At 34.5% G+C, this 24,091-nt stretch overlaps 1 protein-coding gene across 6 annotated transcripts in view; it reads right to left on the bottom strand.

The window, feature by feature from the left end:
• The window catches only part of PTBP2 (polypyrimidine tract binding protein 2), an 82,964-nt gene that overhangs the window by 12,256 nt on the left and 46,617 nt on the right, over positions 1-24,091 (bottom strand). For all 6 annotated transcript variants that reach the window (XM_043575636.1, XM_043575637.1, XM_043575638.1 and 3 more), the window contains 3 exons: positions 19,537-19,701; positions 19,334-19,444; positions 13,359-13,554 (listed from right to left, as the gene is read on the bottom strand). In XM_043575636.1, the coding sequence (XP_043431571.1) occupies positions 13,359-13,554; positions 19,334-19,444; positions 19,537-19,701 (472 nt within the window). The remainder of the gene's footprint in view (positions 1-13,358; positions 13,555-19,333; positions 19,445-19,536; positions 19,702-24,091) is intronic.

Below are 24,091 nucleotides of genomic sequence, written 5' to 3'. Positions count from 1 at the left end.
CCTTTGGTTTCAGATCTCTCAATATTTTAGCCAAGTTTTTTTTTAAGTCTTTTTACGTTATAGAAACTATGATGGCCTTTCACTGACAGTCTATAAGGTTAAGATTCACAATTCTTAATCTCTTCAGTTTCTGACTTCTAATTTTTCCCTCCAATTTCTTTGTATCTCTTCTCTCTAAGCACTCCAACAGTGGAAAGATATTTTTCTCAATCTTTCTGTGGATAAGCTTATTTTAGTGCTTTTTGCCCATTTTTTGAGATTTCCCCCTTTTTTATTTCTCCATCTTATTTTTTAGATTCTACTTTTTGTGATGGAAAATATCCAACACATAGAAAAAAGAGAGAATCTACAATAACAAATCCCACATACCCATCACACTGGTTTACCAATTACCAACTTATGGCCAATCTTGTTCCATCCATTCACCCATTTTACTTTTAAAATAGAAACTTCTCATGTTCTTTGATGCCTTTTTGGATCCATCGGTGTGAATCTTTTTAACCAATTATTCTAAAGTGTTACAAACTTCCCCATGTCAAATACTATAGCCCTCTGATTACACTTCATAGGTTGTTTCCATTTAACATTCAATAGATATCTTAATTTGCTGCCAAAGGCAAGTATGAGGATACATTCCCAATTCTTAGATATGCACTGACAGTAATTTTGTTTTTGAATACTGTTAGAAAGTGACGCCTCATCCTTTCTTTAAATATAGTATTCCTTAAGTATTTTCAGATAGCTGTGGCTGAATGTACATACCATTCAACTGAAGTTGACAACACAATTATTTTACACTGGCAGAAACTCCAGATGCAGGCATTACACTGTCAAATTATTTCCTCATTTCCCTGACTTTAATTGGCTACTTTTCAGGGGAAAAAGTAACTTAAAATTCTGTTAAGATTCTTGGTCTTAATGGGATCCAGTCCATGGCCCAAAACAAATACTATCGAAAATACATGGTATGCAGAAGAGGTCAATATCAACCCTCAAATTCCCTTTTAGGAATAAAAGACTTTTTTTTTTTTAATCCATCAAAGACATCTGAAAGCAGCTCCTTTCACAAAAAATTAAATCAGCTAAATTTCTGGTTTTTCACTTCTACCAGACAAGAAACAATTTTCAGGGCCCATTAAGCCAGAAAAATTTAACTGAAGAATTAGTTACCAACATTAATATAAAAATGACCTAATCCCTAGCATCTTCCCTGTGCATCTCTACTCTTCACTGCCATCTTGTTCATTAAAATACTCCTACTTATCTACTAGAATAGTCTTGAACTTTGTATATCACAATGAAAATGTTCTTTTAGTCTCAGGACCCCTTTATACTCGTAAAATTTACTGAAGAATACAAACAGCTTTTAAATGAGTTGTATTTAACATATCAGAAATTAAAGCCAAGAACTGTTTTAAAAAGAACAAGTATACATGATCACATATTCTATTACCCTTTAAAGCAATGTATGCTAGTGAGAATAAGTCAAAAGACAACATTTTAGTAGTGTTATGGATATATAGTTTGGACTTGTTAGAAACCCTAAGAGGCCTCCAGAGATCTCTAAACATTTTGTGAACCACTGCCATGTATTCTTGGTATGATGCTTTGTACATCTGTGGTTATCAATACATAAGGAATTGGAAAAAAAAAAAAAAAAAGAATTCACTTCCAAAAAAGAAAATGCTGTAACATATGATGGACACACAAACACACACACACACACACACACATACACAAAAGAATGAGACATGCAATAGATTACACAGTACTGACACTTCCAGGATTAAGTTTGAAGTCATCTATTACTCGTCTTTCCTTGTTGACATTTCAAGCAATATTATTAATTCATGAAATATAAAATATCAATCTACCTAAATTCAATATATAAATCTAAACATGACAGTCTAAGCTTAATATTTCATTTTTTCAAAAAAGCTTCTTCTGAAATACACCTCTACAATGTCAATATACAATTCAATGATCTAATGAAAACTTCACCAATATACTCAAAGGTGATAGAAAATTTGTTCAAAGAAACTTCATTCAAGACATAATCGTTTTTGAAATACATTTCTTATTGAAATCTGGATGTTATAATGGAGTAACTTGGTGGCACATTATTTAAAACATGAAGACTTATCATGGAAAAATGATCACTGAGAATTAAAAGAGAACTGAAATTAATTTAAAATGGAAATTGAAAAAAAAAAGTCTAGTTTTTTAGTGTGACAGATCTGACTTTTTAAGTGCCAGGGAATGCCATCTTTTAACAAACAACATTGCACTTTGGTAAAAATAAGACTGCTAATCTTCTAGTGAGAAAATGGGCTCAAAGGAGATGCAACTACCTCCTTCTAGTACGGAGGTAACGGGAAACAAAAAGTGGAATGTAAGCTGTTGAGATCTTCATTGCTATAACTACTATCCAAATGATATACGTCTCCCCACTTTTCTATTTATCACCAATCTGGGCCACTGTGCTATGGCAGGTGATAACGTTATTCTGCCAAATCATCTTTCTTCATTTTAGGTAGCCCAGGATATGGCCTAAGAGTACTTTAAGAGATGAGCGCAGTCTGTCTTTAATGCCACTAGCAAGTAGTTCTCTTCCACTATATCCTCCCCCAGGCTGATAGAAAAGCTTACTTAAGCCATCTTTACATAGTTCTAAAATCACTGGAATTAGTCTTGAGTTTTTACTGGACTTTTAAAGTCTCTAACGACAGATTCTACAATTAATTTCTCAGTACACTCTTCTCTGAAAAATTACTATCAGTCAGGAAAAAAAAAATTTCGGTTTAACCTAAATGTCTTCTACATTAAAAACAACCTACATTGGGGCGCCTGGGTGGCTCAGTCAGTTGAGCGGCTGACTTTGGCTCAGGTCATGATCTCGCGGTCTGTGAGTTCGACTCCCACATTAGGCTCTGTGCTGACAGCTCAGAGCCTGGAGCCTGTTTCAGATTCTGTGTCTCCCTCTCTCTGACCCTCCCCCGTTCATGCTCTGTCTCTCTCGGTCTCAAAAATAAATTAAAAAAATAAAACGTTAAAAATAAAATAAAATAAAATAAATAAAAACCTACAAAATATTTCATGATGCACTATTTATTTACACCATAATAAATTCTGAAAAATAATTTTGTATATTTATGTTAATGTTAACTCCTAGTTGTAAATCAACAAATTTACAATCTCCCTTCATAAAAATTACATAAAACATGTTATATACATTGGCTCCAGCAAATTATTTCTAGTTGTAGAAATACTTTTAATTTTAATAATGTACATCTTTAGCTATGGCAGCAGGTATGCTGGAAAAAATATTGACACATGTTCATGATGAGACATAAAAATGCCTGTTCTACTTCTAGGATTGTTATAAGGATAAAATAATGTCAAAGAGCTTCATAAACTGCCACACGAAGGTGTAACAGGAATCCTTTTCATATAAAGTGATCTTCATCAGGTGGGTCACCCAGATATTTTGAGTTGACTCAGCAATTTTATAGATTTCTCATGTTAGTTCTGACACATTACTAACCCTTCCACCACTGAAATGGATGAAAACACAGCCATGTATATGACACAGGTTCAAAGTCCAGTAGGATGAAGTGATATTACTTATTTATCTTAAGGTCACACAGACATCCTTAATCTTGCCCAGAAGAATTAAAAAACCTAATTTATTTTTTTATTTTTTATATTTAGTATGTATGTATGTATGTATGTATTTATGAGAGAGACAGTGTGTGAGTGCGGTAGGGGCAGAGAGAGAGGGAGACACAGAATCTGAAGCAGGCTCCAGGCTCTGAGCTGTAAGCACAGAGCCTGATGTGGGGCTTGAACTCACGAACTGTGAGATCATGACCTGAGCTGAAGTCGGATGCTTACTGACTGAACCACCCAGCTGCCCCAAAAAACTAACCTTTTTGTTAACTTCCTTTAAATCATTTACAAATTTATCCATGGTTTTTAATAAGGTTTTTATTTTAGAACAGTTTTAGATTTACAGAAAAACTGAAGCTTCTACAGAGTTCCTATATAACCTGCACACTTCCTTTTCCCATTAACATTTTACGTTAGTATAATTATTGCAATTAATCAACTAATACTGATATATTATCATCAACTGAAGCCATACTTTGTCAGATTTCCTTGGTGTGCATCTAATATTCTTTTTTGTTCCAAGATCCTCTAATACATTTAGTCATGTCTCATCCCCTTAGGCTTCTCTTGACTTGTCCTTAGGATTATTTTACCCATGATTTTTAAGGATGCACAATTTGTTTTATCCCTTCATTTCCCATTCTAAAACTTATATCCAAAGTCCATTAAATTATTTCCCTTGGTCTTACTTCTTTACCCTGTTTAGGACATCTGGTAGTTTTAAGTCTCACATACTACTGAACACAGTATATTGGAAGGGCCTTCTAATTCATAAAGTATTGGGTTTTCGGTGGGGAGGGAGGTTTTAGAACATTTTATTTCCTGATTTGAAACTAAAAATTTTGCTTTTGACAAAAATGAGAAACGTTATTCTATCCTCAATCCATGCCTCCTCTTCTACAAACCTACCCTTCAATTCCTTATTGTGCCTGCTGGAATCCATTCTTTTCTATCATTAACAATCAAATTTTTCTTTTTCAACGTGTTCCTTAGAGAAACTTTTTAATTAAAAGCTTGCTTTGTCCTCATGGAACTTCTCTTATAACCCTTTCAAAAAGTCATTTTTACCTCCCTAAACCCTGCCCCAAAGGAAAGAGAAAGGATGTATTATTCATCATTCTACCCCACCACCCAGTGTTTCTTTCAGACTGCTGTCCCACCACCATCAATTAAGACAGCTTCTGCACGAAATCATTTCTCATCAAAACAACCATCAGGATACCGGGACATTTTCACTCATTATATAGACTTTTTAAGCACCTGGCTTTATTCCTCCTCCTCTCTCACCCCCTATTATCATCCTGTGATATGTCAAACACTCTGGTCTCACAATTTCTTTAAAACTTCTACTTTGATAATTTTTACATCAATCCATTTCAGCAACTTCTCTTGCTACATCTTTTTTTCTTTTTGTTTTGCCATCCATTTCTAACATTTAAATCTCCTTTCCCGACTTCATTCTTCCATCTTTCTCAATTCTACCCCATACAACCACTGAATCCACTTGTGGCCTTTATTTATTTTAGCCCTTTCTATTCTTCCTGGACTTGACTTCACAATGTAGCCTAAATTTCTTTGATATTCTTCAATGCCAGACTTGGATAAATCCAATCTTGTACTCTGGCTAAACTTTCATGTGGTTAAGTATTAGAGTGAACACAGAACACATAACATACCCCAAAACTGATTCACAAACATTTTGTTATTTAACATCAGCCGACTTCCTCATCTATTTTCAAGAGTTCTCTACAAATCCACTAGACTTAAGTTCAGAAAGTCTAAAATTGAGATCAGAATCCCCTCAGGTTTTCCAACCAATTTCAGAAGTCCTCCCTTCCTTCATCTGTTTCCCCTTTTCCTTTTTTTCATAAAAACACAATGGTGAGAGGAAAGAATATAGACTACACAAACGACGACTTCAGTTCTGGCTCTAGCTCTGCCCCTACATTGTTCCCTGCCCCCCCATTTCTGTGTGAGCTTGACAATAATCCCTTGTAGTTCTCACAGTGATCTAAACAAGTACCTCTTTATTTTTTAGGATCCAGCATTTTCACTATAATCTTGAGCCAATACACTACAATCAATTCTGGGACTTAATTCTATCTCAGCTCTCATTACTTCTTTTCTAAAAGAAACATCTTAAAGACTGAGAAATTAATATTTCAAAAATTCAGCCCTGAGAAAACAGAGGATAGTTCAATAATCCAAAGACTCGGAATCATTTTCTAAGAATGCACACATAGGGAGATAGGCATGTTCAACCGTAGTTTCTTACTTCTTAGATGTTAAGACAGAAATGAAATGAGAAAGCCAAAGATATGGGACAGTGAATTAGAACAGATATTCTCGTGTGATTTATGATTTATGTCTAATATGATAAAATACTGCTTTTCTAATTATATGGTTTTTAAAAAAATTTTGATGTCATGATATTCACCGATACACTTTAAAGATTTATGTAGTTTCATAATTCTGGGAAATATTTCTAGAATGTGTGTGTACTTGTAATTATCTTAGTTTTTGTTGGGTGATGACTTGCAAATGTGTCTGCAGTAAATGAGTTATTTGGCTTGATTTTATGACCAGAATCTTCTTTGCTATAATTCAGTCTTATAATAGAATATTATAGACAGGCTTTGCTAAAATTAAGATTTTGGTATTTAAGTTTTAATGTGTATTTTATAAAAACATAAAAATGGAAATTCAGTTTGCTATATTTTGGATCCACTTTTGAACGGATATATGAACAATACTTTTGTTTTTGCAATCATATAATAACCAGGTTCAACACCTAATGGGCTGGGCAACAAAAAGCCAATGTCTTGGCAACACAAAACACCTTAGTATAGGAGGGACAAAAAGGAAATTAAAACTATAGGACTTACATATTTACTATATGTATGACATTATTCTATTTTAACTCCATGGTGGGGGGGGAGTTTAGTCAGACTAAGAGGCCCAACTAATCTACTGCATATTTTATTCAATTGTCTGTTAGGAGTATGAACTCTGGAGCCAGACTGCCAGCATCCCTGAATACCTCAGCCACCCACTAATTACAAGAATCTGAGCAAACTGCTCATCTTTTTGTATTCCAGTTTATAGGTCGATAAAGCAGGCGGACAGTTAATGGTTAACTTCATTTACGGACAATGTGAGGACTAACTCACAAGGGTTAGGAACAATGCCTGGCACATAACGCATACTCAATTAATGGTTAGTGATTAGTATCCATATGCATCAGACAATTTCATTCTAAGCCATAGTATTTCAAATATTTTTGCTACAAAATAAATGAAATGAAGAACTGCAGCAATATAGGTGGAATCTAAGTAACTACTTTTAAACTAATAATTTTCTAAATATTTATTCCTATCATGGGAATTATGCAAAAGATCTAGGCATTTTGACAGTGGAGCCATATTTTTCTAGGGAAAGCAAATAGTGTTAGGAAAAAAACAGCTTATCTCTTCTGTCAATACCTATCATCCAAAAAGACCCCACTTCTTAGAAAGTGGTATAAAGTATCCTAAAGACTCCTTTCCACAAGGATCTTTTTTAAAAAGTCTACTTAATGGCCTACATCATAATAATTAAATGAAATCAGACTAAGCTCTGAGGCTACTGAATGGTTCAGAAAAAAAAAAAAAAAACCACACAAGAATTTCTAAATAGCATTCAACTTTGGAGGATACTGTAACAACCTAAATTTATTAAGTAATATCTAAAAGACAATAATGAGTATCTTATTTTAAAACCACACATGGGAAAACATGGGCATCACTTAAATATAAGAAAATAGATGAGTACTGGTCTATTGCTCATTGCGACATACTAATTAATTTCCAATTTGTCTGGATTTGTAGTTTTCCCCCCATCACCCTACTGAAACAGCATATTGCAATGTTGCATAAAAGATGTTTGTTTTTACTGCATATCTTATAGAACCATATTAAAAATGTATAAACAGACAGACTGCACATACCCACAGATACAAGGAAAAGAACACCTAAGGGATGTTAATCCTTTGAGAAAACAACTCACACTCATATCTGTGGGTCTTTTTTCCCTCATAAGTAGCTGCAGGAGAAGTGATTTATATTCTTTTGGTATTTAGTAAGGAAACACTAATGCTTCCCAGTTCTTTATTTTAGGGTGATATATTATTTTTGGGGAGAAACATATTTAAATTTTAATTAGCTCTGTTTAGTCCTTATCCACCACCACCCTTTTCTTTTTTTGGGCCACTGGCTACGACCAAAATAAAAAATTATTATTACATAAATAAAACTGCTCACCTCTGGGCTAAGGCCATTATCTCAAACCACTCTGGGGCTACCAGAACCTACAGTTTCTGAAGTTTAAAGCAAAAGCAACCTACAGTTTCTGAAGTTTAAAGCAGAAGTTGGGAAGAATCTAGGTTGTACCCATTCATAAACTGGTTTAAATAATTAACAAAAAACAAAAGCTGGGCATCAATTTCTTCCACCTAAAACTAGTAAATAAATGCAAGAATTTAACTGTCTAGAACAAACCAATTATAAGGTAAACAGCCTTGATTGATGAAGGAAAATTCTACAAAGATTTTCAACTAATTAATGGAAAGGGATATGTGAATGGGGAGGAGGAAGGCAACATTTGCAACCCCCATATAGAATAAATTAAGGCAGCAATCACTGGTGGATTCTCAAACCATTAGATCAATATAATGAAGGATCATAACACCTAAACTACAATCTATTTTAAAACATGACTAAAAGTGGGATAACCAGATGTTTTATGCTTCCAATAGACATACAACATGAAACAAGAACACCTATGAAGTATTCCTATGAATATTCTTGAGAAATAGAAATAACAGAATCTAAATTTAATCAAGCTTTTGGAGTTAACTTCTGGTTCACATGGAAACAAGTTAAGATGACACTACAAAAAAGAGCCACACCAATCCAGACTGTAGGACTTTCTCAAAATAATTAGGTTTCCTCATTAAGTCAATGGATCTGAGGGTGGGCATGAAGGGAGAGTACTACTACAGATTACCAGGGTCTTAAGAGAAATAACCAGATGTCATGTATGGCCCCTGAGAGGATATTCTGAACAAAGCAACTCTTAAAATACATTTTTTGAGAAAACCGGGGAAATTTGAAGATGGATTGAGTACTCAATGACATTAAGAAGTCACTGTCAAATTTGATGGGTGTGATAATCATATTATGGTTTGGTAAGAAAATGTCATTATTTTAAAGATATTATGGTAATGTTTGAGATGACATGACATGATGTCAAGGATTTGCTTCAAAATACAATAGAAAAAATGATGAACAGATAAAACAAGTGTGGAAACTATTGAATCAAAATGATGGGAATGTAGGATTCACTATACTGGTATATGATGACTGAAATCTTTGATAGTAGAAAGTTTTTAAAACCTACCATATGAATAACCCATTCGAAAATAACAAAAGCTTTCAGAAATTACTTAAAAATAATTTTAAAAGAATATTTTAAAGTTTACTTGTTAATTTTATGCATCACAAACAGGAAAAAAACCTCAATTTAACAGCTAGACAACATTCTATCAGAAAAATGCCAAAATATATTTATTTGGCATGAATAAACAAAGTATTAAAATACTGTTCAATAGCTATAAAGAATTTTTTTGAGAATTCTGTTAACTTTGCTAACAAGCTAAATTTAGCATCTAAAAATTACTAACTTTTCTCTGTATTTATCAACTCCACTACACAGTAAAACCATCTTGGGATCTTGAAAAACTACAAACTACTGGGACACACTCCTCATTATTTTCAGTGTAAGGGTAGGGCTTGGTGATTTCGACACGCAGAAAAATTTGAGAGACACTGTCCTACAGAACTACAGATTTACCTTTATGAACAAATGTTTGTTAGATCGGTCCTCAATTATCAATTATTTTGACGTCAACAGATTTCCTATAAAAAGTTTTGTACTGCCTTTTGTTAAGGCCATATGAAGAAATGGATGACAATTACTTTATTCAACTCAAAACGCATGGAAAGCTCTAAAGTACTTTGTACACGGTACCTTCCCTAATTTTTTAAATGAAGACAACATGATCATGAAAAATTACTTCTAGCAATTTTCCTAAAAGTGATCCGCCCCTTAATAAATTAAATACACTTCTTAAACATGATAAAATGATCATAGTAACGACATCTCAATTTATAATCTCAAGGATTTTTATCACCTTGTTCTTTGAAGTAGAATACGTGAATAACTAATAGTCTGCTGGATTTGTGATTATGTATTTAGATGTCAGATTTCTAATTATTTACAAAGCACTAGGTCTCCCTTCTTGAAAGAAGTACATTTTCTGAGACACTGAGACACTGTAAGCCCTAGCACTAAAAGAAAAAGAGAAGCCAAGTATAAATGCTAGTCTTAATAAACTATTATGTAAAATAAACCAATTAAAATGTATAATATTGATTCCGAATTCAGCCAAATCCTTAGATATAAAATTATACGAGGTAAAGTGAATTCCCTAAATATTTGCAGAAAATATTTAGTACTTGTGTTCTTACAGAATCTTCGAAATAAAGGGTCATCTATCAATTATTTCATTTTGAACAAGTACTGCTTGAGGAAGTCTCAGCAGGAAATGGATCAATACCATCAATACCAGTTTGTTGTATGTTGAAGTCACCTGACATTAAATATCATTGCAGGCAAATAAACATAGAAAAGATTTAGTTACCATTCCAGAGGGCATGACCTTACTAAAGTAATACTGGATGTTGCTATAAAGGGTGCCTGAAAGCTACTATAAAAGGCAAAATAGTAAGTGGCTCCTTATAAAGATGACAATATCCACCAATGTGGGGGAAAAAATTAACTTCATGTCCGATAAATAGATATCTTTGGATTGAGATAAATTTAAAAATAATTTTTCTATAAACTGGCTAGTGTAAAATACTGTGTGAATCAAGTTGAAGACTCAGCTTATATGAAATATGGATAACCTTAAAACACATTTTACATGTACATCCCAACAGAAAGAAACCAATTCAGAGACTTCTGTCTAGTAAGCATTTAAAAATTACAAGCTAGCTCATAATAAAAAATTAAAATAACCTGACACATTCTTATCAAATTAATATCCAGTAAATCAAAAAAATAATACTCAATGCTAGTAGGGAAAAAAGTGGAATAGCTAGCCTCATGTACCATTCATATTAGTTTAATATCACCTTTCTAGAAAGAAATTTGCAGTAAGAATCAGGAGTCTTTAACACTTTTTTTGATTTAGTAATTCTAGCTCTAGGCATCTAGTTTAAGGGAATAATTTGAAAGACAAAAAGTTATGTACAGGGTATCTGTCACATGCCATATATACTAATAAAGAGTATAGAAGAAGATTCAATGTCCAACAAAGGTACTTTCAAAAATATTAAAATTAGTTTTCAAAAAAATTCTTACAAAATAACAATTAGAACATATCACAAAACTGCAATGTGATTTTAATTTTGTACAAAAATACATATTTACATAGAAAATAAGAGCAAAAATATTAACAGTGGTTACCTCTTGTAAATGATCAAAACTATCAGAGTCCATTCCATTATCTGATTTTTGAATCTTGTAACTCCCCTAACATTCAAAAAATATCTGGGGATACTTAAACAAAACCCAGTTATAACAAAATGCAAAACCACTGAAATAGATAAACGATGAAATCATTTAGTAAAAGGTGAATTCACATATTTCCACTACAAAACATTTCCTTTTTCCTTATCAAGCAAGAGTGCAGAAACAAAGATATATTAAAATAGTCAAAACAGAGTGAAGGAGAAGACACTAGCCACATTTATTTATTAAGGAGTGAACTTTACTCATATGCTTTTAGTGCAAAAATACACAATACATGAAAAATGGATAATGAAAGTACAGAGGAAGACACAAGTTAATTATGCCAGTGCTTCATATTTTTTATGAGAAAAATGTTTTACTATTACTTAAAAAAAAATTTCATCAGGGCTATGAGGTTACAAGGAAAACAGTGATGAACTCCCTAGAAGAATCTTCATGACTTCTAACCTGTATTCCATCCAGAATCCAAACACACAGAGGCACATCTAACTATACCCAAATGAGCACACACACAAACTCCTTAAGAGTCCAAGGAACTGATTGTTATGGTCCTATGCTTGTCACTAGCTGGAATTTCTTGGTATTTTACCCTTAAATTGTTCAACGAGTTCCATGTGAATTTTTAAACTTCTCAAAAGAGAGACGTCATCTGCTTTGGTTATTTTAAGGATTAAATAATGTGACTGTACAGTGCGCCTATTAGAATGCCTAGGACCTAGAAGCTACTCAATAAATGTTGATGTTTTCTCTTCTGTAAAAATCGTATCATTTCTATCAGTAAAGAATTGAAGAATCTACAGTAAGGATTATAATCAAAGATCATGTATCACTCATTGTCTCACTCTTGCCTTTACCTTTAAAATGGTACATTACAAAATAATCAATTTAAGAAGCCAAGTTAAGGGAGTAAAGGCTTAAAGTAGGCCCACACTGTGATACAGATTCTGTCAGAAAAAAATATTACCAACCTTAAGACTCTGTTAAAAGTCATGATAGACAGTTAGGGCTTGTGCTAGATGTGTTAGAACATTAGAATAAAGGGTCAGTTTGGTCTGAAGTCACCAGAATTAATTTCAAATGTCAACTGCTTCTCTTGTGCATTAGGGTGTCTCTGTTCACAGATGTATCACTTATACTGCACTTTCAATGGAAAACACCATTGTTACATATCCACAATAAATATAAATCTATTTATAAGAATTACTTCATTATAATATGCTTTTTCTGACTGAGGGACACAAACTAAACTGTAAGAGCTAGTTTTTAACTCCTCAATCTTGGGTTCCATATGGACACACTCTGATTTAAAGAAAATCTTACAAATATCAAATGTCAAGAATTTCTGAAACACAGCAAATAAAACTAAAATTTCATCCTAAGTTATAAATCACTCATTTTACTTACAAAGTAACATTTTCCCTATTCTTCATTCCCTATTATCTTCATCTTTACTCCATCAACTAGTTGTTGCGAATTTTTGCTTTTTTTTTTATGGGAGGTGACTCAAATCCATTGTAGAACAAGGTGAAATATAAATGATTGAGACAAAATGTGAATACCAGAATAAATTTTCATAGCGAATTCTTCGTTTAAATTGTTTTTTAAGAGACAGATTATATCATTGAAAAAACCCATATGACTAATCCCATTACATGTTTCACCTGTTCACTTTTCACCGTTTCTGTGCAGTGCTAAATTAAAGCAATCAGAATTGCTAAAGACTAAAGAATATGCACAAAGACTCTAGACATAGACCAAGACAGTGTGTAATCAAGTTTAACGTGTAAATAACTCAACAGTATTTCTTTATTAGAGCTCTTCTTTTATTTTGACAGAGAAGCTGAGGATGATGAAAGGAATATAGCTGATAGAACTGTAATTAACACTTTAAGCTTTTCTCCCAACAGCATTCATATACATCATAAAAAAAAAATAATAACCTAACACAATTTCTTAAATTCCAAAATGGAGGATTTATTATACTTACTGTAGTTTTAATAGGCACTTTCCCATTTGGCAAAATGGGAGAAAAGTGGTATAGACAATAAAAATCATACCTAAGAGAGAGGTCTCCTTGGCAAATGCTGCAGCAATAGCTGGGTCCAATGCAGGTTGTCCATCCCCAGATGGAAGATCAGGTCGAGTATAATCCCTACTTTTATCATTGTTGTATTTTACATTCAAATTCACAAGTTTGGAAAAATCAATCCTTAGTGTACAGCAAGCATTATAAATATTCTGACCATCTAGGGCCTGTAAAAGTGAATAAAGTATATCAGCAGTCTTAAGGAATGAAAATTAGCAAGAAATAGGATTTCGACAATAAAACCCAATATTGAAGACCTGCACATAAAAGCCACCAGGAAAGGGACCAAGTATCATGCATCATTCTTCGTTATCCCAGCTGTACATTATTTGTTTCCACAAATACTATCTTCTTTAAATAGCAAGTGCTACTTAAATCTAAAATACAACCAGTTGAACACATTTGCTAATGCTTTTAATTCAAAATATCTGCAAATAATTTAAAAAAATAAACAAGGATGACAGTCCTGTCAAAGTCATACCATAATAGTCTGCATGATACTTTAATTTTATTATACACATTTTTTGCTGGATGGCAGTACTTAGAAGAATTGTTAGAATTTTGTAAGGTAACTTTTGTTTGATGACACATTTTATGAAGTGCCTCAAGCCAAGTAAGTATCACTATACGGTATAATAGCAAGTCCCATAAAGCAGGGCAAAAACTATTATTTCCGTAACTTGAGGTGTTCAACCTGAATCAAAATAACTTGAATTAGAAAATCCAACATCATCCCAGGAAAGCTCTGGAATAGAAGAGTACAGGCTCTAGAGCTGAAAGTCTACATTCAATTACGTCATACTGAGCAAGTTACTTAACCTCTCTGAGTATCAGGATCTTTCTTAATCTGGAAAACAAAGATGGTAATGGCTGCCATGATCCTCACAGGTTACTTTGAGGATTAAACAAAAGATCACATATGTGTAAGTATAATGTGAGTTATAAAAAGACCATGCTGCTGTTATGATTATTATGGGTTTTTTTTCCTGCTCCTATATAATCACAATTGCTACTCCAGCTGGATGTAAGCCTAGAAGAAACTAAAGAACAAGGGAATATATTAATTTTTCATTAGAAGAATAAACATTTACTGTATAAAACAATAGTTCAGAAATGAAGAATGTTTAGCTAAATCACCATGAAAATGAAACAAGTTCTTCTGATAATAGATCAATAGATTAAGCCTGATGTTTACATAGACCAAGATCCATTATATGTATACATCTAGAACTATAGTACTTTAGTAGTAGACCAGTTTTTTGTTTTTTTTTTTTTTGCAGACTTTTGAAGACTGGACTGAAATATATATGAACCTTGGGACAAATTCAAGAGATTGTTGAATTTTTCCAACACTCACTAATGCTCCACTGTTAATCTGTTTTTTATATAGCCTTCATTGTCTTAATAAGCATAAAAATGTAGCAAGTGAGGGGCGCCTGGGTGACTCAGTCCATTGAGTGCCTGACTTCGGCTCAGGTCATGATCTCATAGTTCATGAGTTCAAGCCCCATGTTGGGCTCTGTGCTGACAGCTCAGAGCTTGGAGCCTGCTTCAAATTCTGTGTCTCTCGCTCTCTCCCTGCCCCTCCCCTGCTCACACTCTGTCTTCCTCAAAAATAAACATTAAAAAAACTTTTTTAAAAATGTGGCAACTGAACTCCAAAGTTTAGAACCAATTCATTTTGTAGTATACTGAGATATACAAGGATGACTGCAAAACAGGAAGAGATCTGTAGCACAGCAGGTGATGTTCCCCACAAGTGCTAGGAGAGTTGTGACACAGTATGAAAGTTCTAATACCTACAATGTGCTATACACCGTGCTATGTTCTAGGAATATATGTTCTAGGAACAAAGCAGAAGAGCCACCCACTCTTATATAACTATAGGAAAACAAAATATAGACATCTCACAAGTAATTACAAATTTGATGTGTGGTAGTGAGAATAAAGGAAGGGATGTGATGTAGCTGGAAGTTTATGGAAGACTTCTCAGAGACTTCTAAACCTGAAAGAGGAAGACAGGTAGAGGTGGACATAAAAAGACAAAGAGAAAGCAGTAGAAGCCAAATGAAACATCAGGTTCTAAGCCTGAGAAATCAGAGAAAATACAGCATATGCAAGCTATTTTACAAAGTCCAATATAGTTGGGGTGCCTGGGTGGCTCAGTTACTTGAGTGTCCAACTCTTGATTTCAGCTTGGGTCATGATCCCAGCGTTGTGGAAATGAGTCCCGTGTTGAGCTCTGTGCTGAGCATGGAGCCTGCTTAGGATTCTCTGTCTCCTCCTCCTCCTCCTCCTCCTCTGTCCCACTCCCCCACCTACGCACTCTCTCTAAAATAAATAAAAGGAAAAACTTTTTAAAAATTCCAATTTAGTTAAAAGAGGAGAGATGAGATTGGAAAGACAAACACTGAGGATTGCTTTAAAGTTCTGTAAGCCATGTTAAGGGCTGAGAAGTTTATACTAAGGACAAAAGCCAGTCACTGAAGGGCACTGAGAATGGAAGTAATAGGACTTTATGTTGAATCATCCTTAGTGCTCGGGAGAAAAATAAGTGTAGGGGAAGAACTCAAAGTGGTGAGGTGAGTCAGAGGCCTTCTGGGATTCTTGGACTAGCTGTCCAAATCACTCTGCATGAAAAGGAGTGTGTCAGATTCTGTATTAACAGCACACTAAACACACTACTAGAAGTATGCTGACTTGTATTTTGGCAAACGCTCCTGGTACCATCAGAGACCAGCACTTTGAATAACACCTGGTTTAGACGAGGGTGGTGTGCAAGAGAGCTGGGAGACAAAAGGATAGATTCAACAGAAATTTAGGATGAGAATAAGATTTGATGGTAGGATGAAAGGAAGAGAAATAAAAGACATGTTTTCTGGCTTGTTACCAACATGGAATTTGATACCCTGAGCTTTTTACTGACACAGATGAGGAAGGGTTTGGTTTTTTTTTTTTTTTTTGGGGGGGGGTGGGTGGGAAGAAAGGCTGAGTGGGTAGGTGACAGGAGCTGAACTGATCACACTAAGTCTGAAGGTGCTTAATGGTCCACTAAGTTCCTAGTCTGGGTCTCTCAGAAGAGATCTGAGCTAGAAAGAGCCACGTGGGCAAGTCAGAGTCATGAAGGTATAATTGAGCTATGGGAACAGGTGAAGTCCCCCAGGCAGAAAGAAGGGAAAGGATATGATGAGACAAAGAGAGGTGGAACATATCTAGGCAAGAAGTGTTGAGGCCAGGAGAAGAGAAGATTTTAAGAAAGAGAATGGCTCACACTGTATCAAAGGTACCTAGAGGGTAAGGACTGAATAAGGCTGGTGAGATTTACCTACTGTAGTGATCCTGGGGACACTGGGAAGAATAATTTGAGTAAATCGGGGCTGAAGCCAAATTATAGTAGGTGAGGAAATAAAAAGGGAAAAAGTATACACAGCAAACAAAGAGAGCTTATTTAGTAGGTCTGGCTATAAATGAAAAGGGAGAAGAAAGGGTGATACATATGTGGAGTTCAGGGTAAATTCACTCAAAATGAGAGAAATTTAATGATGCTTGTGACACTGGTGACAAGTAGCCAACACAGAGAAAAATGTAAGAGAAAGAGGGGATGAACGATAGTGCAAAGTCTCTTGAAGGGGAGAAGAAGACAGGATCTGGTGTTTACTTGTCCTAAAGTTATCTATGCCTTTTATTAGAAGAGAACGATAGGTGTGGTATAAGTGGATTTTGTGAGAAAAGCTGATGGGAGTTTCCATCTGATACTTTCTATTTTTTCTGAGAAATAGTAGGCAAACTCATAAGGAGGAGTGAAGAGAGTTGGTAGACTAATTTTCTGATACAGTCTTTGTGAAAAATGGGACAGCATGCTGGAGAAATGTGGTGACATTTGTCAAGCAGAATAGAGGGCCTATTTGTAATTAATGCTGATAAACTTCAACCGGTATCAACTGCTAGATTACAGGATATTCTCTAGGTACACCCAACAGTCTGGATACAGGCATGAAGAAAGATTACTAGAGTCATCAAAAGTATATGTTTTAACAAGGAATCTGGATTACAAGATAATGGGGCAAGCAAGTTCGGGAAACGACCTCTTTTTTCCTTCTCTAATAAGTGAAACAATGTCCAGTTCAGATACCAGAATAGTTAAATAATGAATATTAAATAATTACCTAATAACTCCCTCGGAATTACAACTGTAGATCTTTGTAGAGAAGACATGATTGAGTGTAACCCTCACAAATACTTGATGCTTATTATCCTGCACAGACGACTGGTTAAATTTAAACCTCAAATATCTGATAACATAATTAAAGTAGAATCTTTTGTTCTCATTACTATAGATTACCTCAGACAAAACACATAAACTACTTTCCCCATTGGATTATACCCCAAATGCAGTGTAATTTCAAATTAAATTCCATTCCATTGCCTTCTACCAAATACTCTCCCCTCTCCATCAGAAGGGATGACAAAAAATATTCCACATTAAGAAAAACATGCACTACATTTAAATATTTGGAAGCTGTGAAAAGTGCCATAAACATCCTGGCTTCTAGACCGTCTGCTACTGATCAAACCTCATACCACATGGATTTTGGTTACTCTTTAAATATATAATATCTCCAAAGTTAGAGGTCAGGGACATGTAAAGAGAAATCAATATTTTTGGAAAAAAGAATCCCAAGTGTTAATGTATGCCTGAAAAGGAAAATATAATAAGATTAGATCATGTAACTTAAGAACAAGTGAGTAGCAACACACTGGAGAAAATCAGACTGAAAATATGTCTACCTTACATATAATGAACATTGTAAGTAATTTACCTCTTTAAATATTAGCATCCCCTTGTAACACAAGAATAATTCCTGTTCTGTTGACTACATATTAGGAAAAAAACGAGATAACAGCACTTGGTAAACATTTCAATTATGCCAATATAAACGGTATAGCAAAAATATCTGAAGCTATTTTTGCTCCCCAAATGACATGCTGAAGTTGGAAACACAATGAAACAATCAAAAATGGTCTGGGTTCAATACAATCTATCTTGATCTAGAGGAAGCACTGAACTATTACAGACCATAATTATTTGAAAGTATGAGTAAAAGGGAAAAAAAAGAGGTAAGACAGAAGGTAAAGGAAGAGAAGACAGCTGATGCAATGGTTTAATAATGAATATTTAATCGTTTAACAGAATAATAATCACAATGAGATAACACGGCACAAGACGTTAAAGAGCTAGAGCAAAGGTAGATTTAAATACGATACACAAATAGAAGATTAAGGCAGTTGGTAGCAAAGATATGATATGCAGTTTTCAATAGTGGTCATGATATGGGAAGATATTTTACTTCTTTTAGTAGTTTCTTATCCTCCATATATAACAACAAAAAAACGTAAATGATGTGAATAAAAAGCAGATCAGGAATCTATTCAAAAAAGCAGTCTTAAAAAAAGGCTTTAAAGAGTATTAAATATACTGTAGTCTTAAGTACACTGAGAGCTTATCATAATATCTGAACCACATGTGTGATGATTATTTCAGACCAAGTGTCTTGATAGCTAAATTAATTACTCTGAAACTCCCACTGGAAAACACTCAAAATCTTTACTGGTGTTCATGCACAATATATCCTGCCATATCCTCAGGAGCATAAAACTTTGGACCTAAATCAAAAATGGACAGTAATAGAAATCAATATTATAGATAACTATAGATAGAACTATCCTTAGAAATAAACATTTCTATCACAAATACTAAGCTTTTCTAATTGTATCTAAATGACACCAATTTGTGCCATCTACAATGCTACATGGTATTGCCAAGTCATGTCCGTATTAGTAACATCAGCAATATATGTGTTTATGTGTACCCACCATTGAAAAAGATCACTATCTATAAAAAAAAAAAAAAAAAAAAAAAAAAAAAAAAGCAAGCGCCAGACTTACTAGTTTTGCTTGTTGAGCATTTACTGGATCACCATACTGGAGAAGAGCCTGAAACTGGTTATTTTTTGTAAATGTGATGATCTTTAATACAGCACCAAACTTTGAAAATATCTGTTAAAAAATTAAAATCAAAATATTATTTATCTACTGTTATCTTTATTTCTCCAATTTATAGGTAAACACGAAAATTAAGTTAAACTTACTTGGTGAAGAACATCAAGTGTTACAGGGTAGTACATATTGTCAATAATTATTCTAAGCACTGGACTCTGGGCTGGAGTCACTGCACTCTCACTAACTGTGGTGCCACTAAGAGGCGTATTTGCTGTCTGGACAGCTGTCACAGCTTGAAGAACTGCTTGAGCACGCTGAAAATTAAAAGATAAGCACTTTAGAAACACACTCCATATTTTCATTTAAACTTTGCTACATATTACACTATTAGTTCATTTTTTCTACAACACACACAGATTAAACAAAATTTAACAATCATTCAATAAATACTTTGGAGCTCCTACCATGAGCCAGGTATTATCGGTTTATAATTCAAGTATCCTACTGGTATTTACTTCAAAACAATTATCTAAGGTTTGGGACCTAGATAATTGAAAAAACGAAGAAAGGCAACGTAACTTATTTTCAAAAGAACAAAATATAGTTTGGCAGATTCATAACATCAGAAAATGTTTTAAACAGAAACTTTTAGAGAATAAAACTTCAACTTAACATTATTCACTCCATAAAAAAGGTACCCAGTAAACCTCAGCAAGGGGATTACCAGATTATCCAAAAGAACTCCTGTAAAGTTTATTATTTCTAATACAATCTTAAAGGAGGAATATTCAGGACATATATTAAGTCTTTTTCATAGTAGCATAACTTCTAAAATACTACTAATTAAACCAGACAAATCAACGACACTTAAGACACATCTTAATGTCTGAGACACATCTAATTTCTGAGATTTTAAAATGTGAAAAAATATACATACTAGAGTATTACTACTATGATAGATTCACCAGTAAGGAAATAGTATTTCTACCTATCTGGGGTCAAAAAACCTATATAAAGGCAAATAATTGTTAAGTAACAACAACAAATAGTACTGCATTGTTTTACAGTTTGAAAAAGCTGTACTGGGGGCGCCTGGGTGGCGCAGTCAGTTAAGCGTCCGACTTCAGCCAGGTCACGATCTCGCGGTCCGTGAGTTCGAGCCCCGCGTCAGGCTCTGGGCTGATGGCTCAGAGCCTGGAGCCTGTTTCCGATTCTGTGTCTCCCTCTCTCTCTGCCCCTCCCCTGTTCATGCTCTGTCTCTCTCTGTCCCAAAAATAAATAAACTTTGAAAAAAAAAATTTTTTTAAAAAGAAAAAGCTGTACTGGCAGATGAATAGGAATATAAACTGAGCATGATAAATGAAAAGGAAGGCGAACACAAAAGATAGGAGAATAAACAAAACTGGTAATTTTGAAAGCACATATACTATGGTAGAAATAATTCTGCAATCCGTAAGTGTGTCAAATCAACACAATATATACCTTAAACTTACACAATGTATCAATTTTTATCTCAACAAAGCTGGAAACAAACAAACAAAAAAAGTCATTTCATTGACATGTCCCATAACCAGGAGATCACGCAGTTTGGAATTCAGAGACCACATGCCCATCTGGTCAAACCTCATTATTTAAATGCTAATTAAACAATAATATGACCTACAGATCTATATATTGGCTGAGGTGACTTGAAGTATTTTAACTAGTGTACTGCAATATTACTTCCTTCACTAGTGAAGCATGTCCTTACATATATTTATGTTATTGCAAGCATGGGAATATCACAACTTAGGAAAATACTAACATCTCCTACTTCAAATAATGGAATGTCTTTTTAAAACAGGAATCACATGATATACTATCCAAATGGAACAAAAGGTTAAAAGTTTCCTCTGCAACCCTGTCACCCTGTATCCTTTCTCATACCCATTCCATACCGATATTATCATGGGTACCCTTCCATATATCACCTAGGTGTGTGTGTGCGATATGTCTATTACATACCTTTCCCCCCAGTACTATTCACTTTTCTCCATCTTCTCTTTTTAGCTTAACAATTAGGTTTTCTACTATCATTAACAAATAACTTTCCATATTTTTTTTAACTGATGAAACAGAGTTGGCTTGCAAACAAAGATTTTAACTGAACTTAGTGAACTATTACATATACATATAAAAGGACACAGATCCTAAGAGTATACAGCTCAATAAAACATCACAAATTGGACATATCTATAAAATGACTAGATAAAAATAGAGCATTGTCAAAACCCTAGAGGCCACATTCATGCTTTCTCCCAGTTATATAAAATGGCATCATCTGTGTTCTACTTTGGTCTGGCTTCTTTCACTAAACATTATTTTTATGATATACATCCATGTTTTGCAAGTATAAGTAGCTTGATCATTCTTTTTGTATTCTAAGAAATTCCAACAAATGAATATGCCACAACATATTCTACTGCTGCTGAACATGTAGATGATTTCTAGTTTGGGACTATTATGTATTAGTGTTCCATGAACTTTCTCATACATATCTTCTGATGCACATATTACATATTTTCTCAGGTATGTAACTAGGATGGATTTACTAAGACAAAGATTATGTATATGCTCAGCTTTACTACATATTTCAAGTTTTTAAACATAAGTCTACTAATTTATATTCTTAGCATGTATATATGAAAGTTCCAGCTTCCCAACCTTGTTACCAACATCTGGCATTACCCATCTTAATCATAGGCAATCTGACACAGTACATGGTAGTAGCTCAATGTGGTTTTAATTTATGTCAAAGTTTCTTTTTTTTTTTTAAGTTTATTTATTTATTGAGAGAGAGAGAGAGAAAGAGAGAAAGAGCATACACATTCACATGCTAGCAGGGAAGGGGCAGACAGAGAGGGCGAGAATCTCAAGCAGGCTCTCCACTGGCAGTGCAAAGCCCAACATGGGGCTCAAACTCCTGAACTGTGAAATCAGATCCTAAGCCAAAACCAAGAGTTGGATGCTTAACTGACTGAGCCACCCAGGCGCCGGTGTCAAAGTTTCTTAATGCAAACCTCACCCACACTGTGGATCAAAAGATGGCTTTCTAGAGGAAACTAAAGGGAGACCTGAAGATGTCTACCAACCGGCCATGTGAAGTGTGGGTTGGAAAAGTGGCACAAGGGTAGGCAGGCCTTAATATTCCAAGCAAGAGTGACATCACAGAAACATAGTGGCCTCAAAAGACTGGAAATAAGAGAAAGCATGCCAGGTTGGAGGATTTACAATTACTTTTGGGTAGAAGCACAGGGAAACATACAGCCGTAAGACAGAAATAGTAACCATCTCTTCTGAAGGGCTTTATCCTGAGCATGAAAAGGATATGGCTGCAGGAGAGTAACTAAAATCAGATTTGTCTGTTTTACAAAAGTATATATATACTTAGGGGCACCTGGGCGGCTCAGCTGGTTAAATACCTGACTCTTGATTTCGTCTCAGGTCATGATCTCACAGTTCATGACTTCGAGCACCACATGGAGCTCTGCACTGCCAGTGTGGAGGCTGGTTGGGATATATATTTATTCATTCATATTCATTCATTCTCTCTCTCTCTCTCTCTCTCTCTCTCTCTCTCTCTCTCCCCTCCCTCTCTCTCTGTCCCTCCCCTACTTGCACACACTCTCCCCCACTCTCAAAATAAATAAACCAACTATTAAAAAAAAGATATAAATATATATATTTAGAGAGAGGGACGGGGTGGGGGGAAAGAGACTAATAGGGAAGGAGAGGGGGAAGTGTAGGGGAAGGGGAGAGGAAGTAGGGAGGGAGAAAGAATTCAAGAGGGGAAAGCAGAAAAGCAGATCAGTAAGAGAGCTGTTATCACAGTACAGCCAAAAGGTAACTGTGTCTGAGCTACTAAAGTAGCAAGAAAGATGATGAAAACTAGGCAGATATTAACAAGAGTGAACTGATAAGACTTGGTAATTTGAGGAAGGATCATGGAAGAATTCAAGGTTGACTCATATTTACTGGACTCTCTTCTATTTATGAAAGCCCAGAAAAATGCATATAAATGAGGTGATGGGAATTAAAGAGTACCCTTATCATGGTAAGCACTGAGTAACATACAGAATTGCTGAATCACTATATTGTACACCTAAAACTAATTAAAACTGTATTACCTACACTGGAATTAAAATTAAAAATAAAAATGCCTATAAATTAATACAACATGGAATAAACCCAAACACTGAATACAGAGAATGTCCTCATTAGCATAGAATACTTTTACCAAAATTCCTGGAATGCAGAAAATAAATGGAAACAAATGGGAACAAAGAAAGCTTAGTGAACACAGAACAAACAGGGTTTGCACTGTTAACCGCCACATTATGTCAGATTAGAAACTGGCAGAGTCCTAGGACGAAAATCAAAGGGTTAATGGAAAGTCTGCGTAATGAACAAATTCCTCTTTCTCCCATTTCCTCATCATCTCTCTCCCTTATCATTAAAAAAAAAAAAAAAAAAAAAAATCCTCCCTTAAAAGAAAGAAATTCTAAAGAGAGTTTTACAGGCCCAGAGTAAGGACCTCTTTGGTATTTATGGGATCCCAGCTCAGTGTCCAAACTCCTTATTTTACTCTAGAGGAAAGCATACCAGTCCAATAAAACCTAATTGTCCATTCTAAAATATATAAACACAACTAGGGGGAGGAAGACA

Source organism: Prionailurus bengalensis, chromosome C1, assembly GCF_016509475.1.
Source record: "Prionailurus bengalensis isolate Pbe53 chromosome C1, Fcat_Pben_1.1_paternal_pri, whole genome shotgun sequence".
NCBI classification, from domain to species: domain Eukaryota; kingdom Metazoa; phylum Chordata; class Mammalia; order Carnivora; family Felidae; genus Prionailurus; species Prionailurus bengalensis.
The sequence above is the reverse complement of the archived record's forward strand: the minus strand, read 5'-3'. Positions and strand labels throughout refer to the sequence as shown.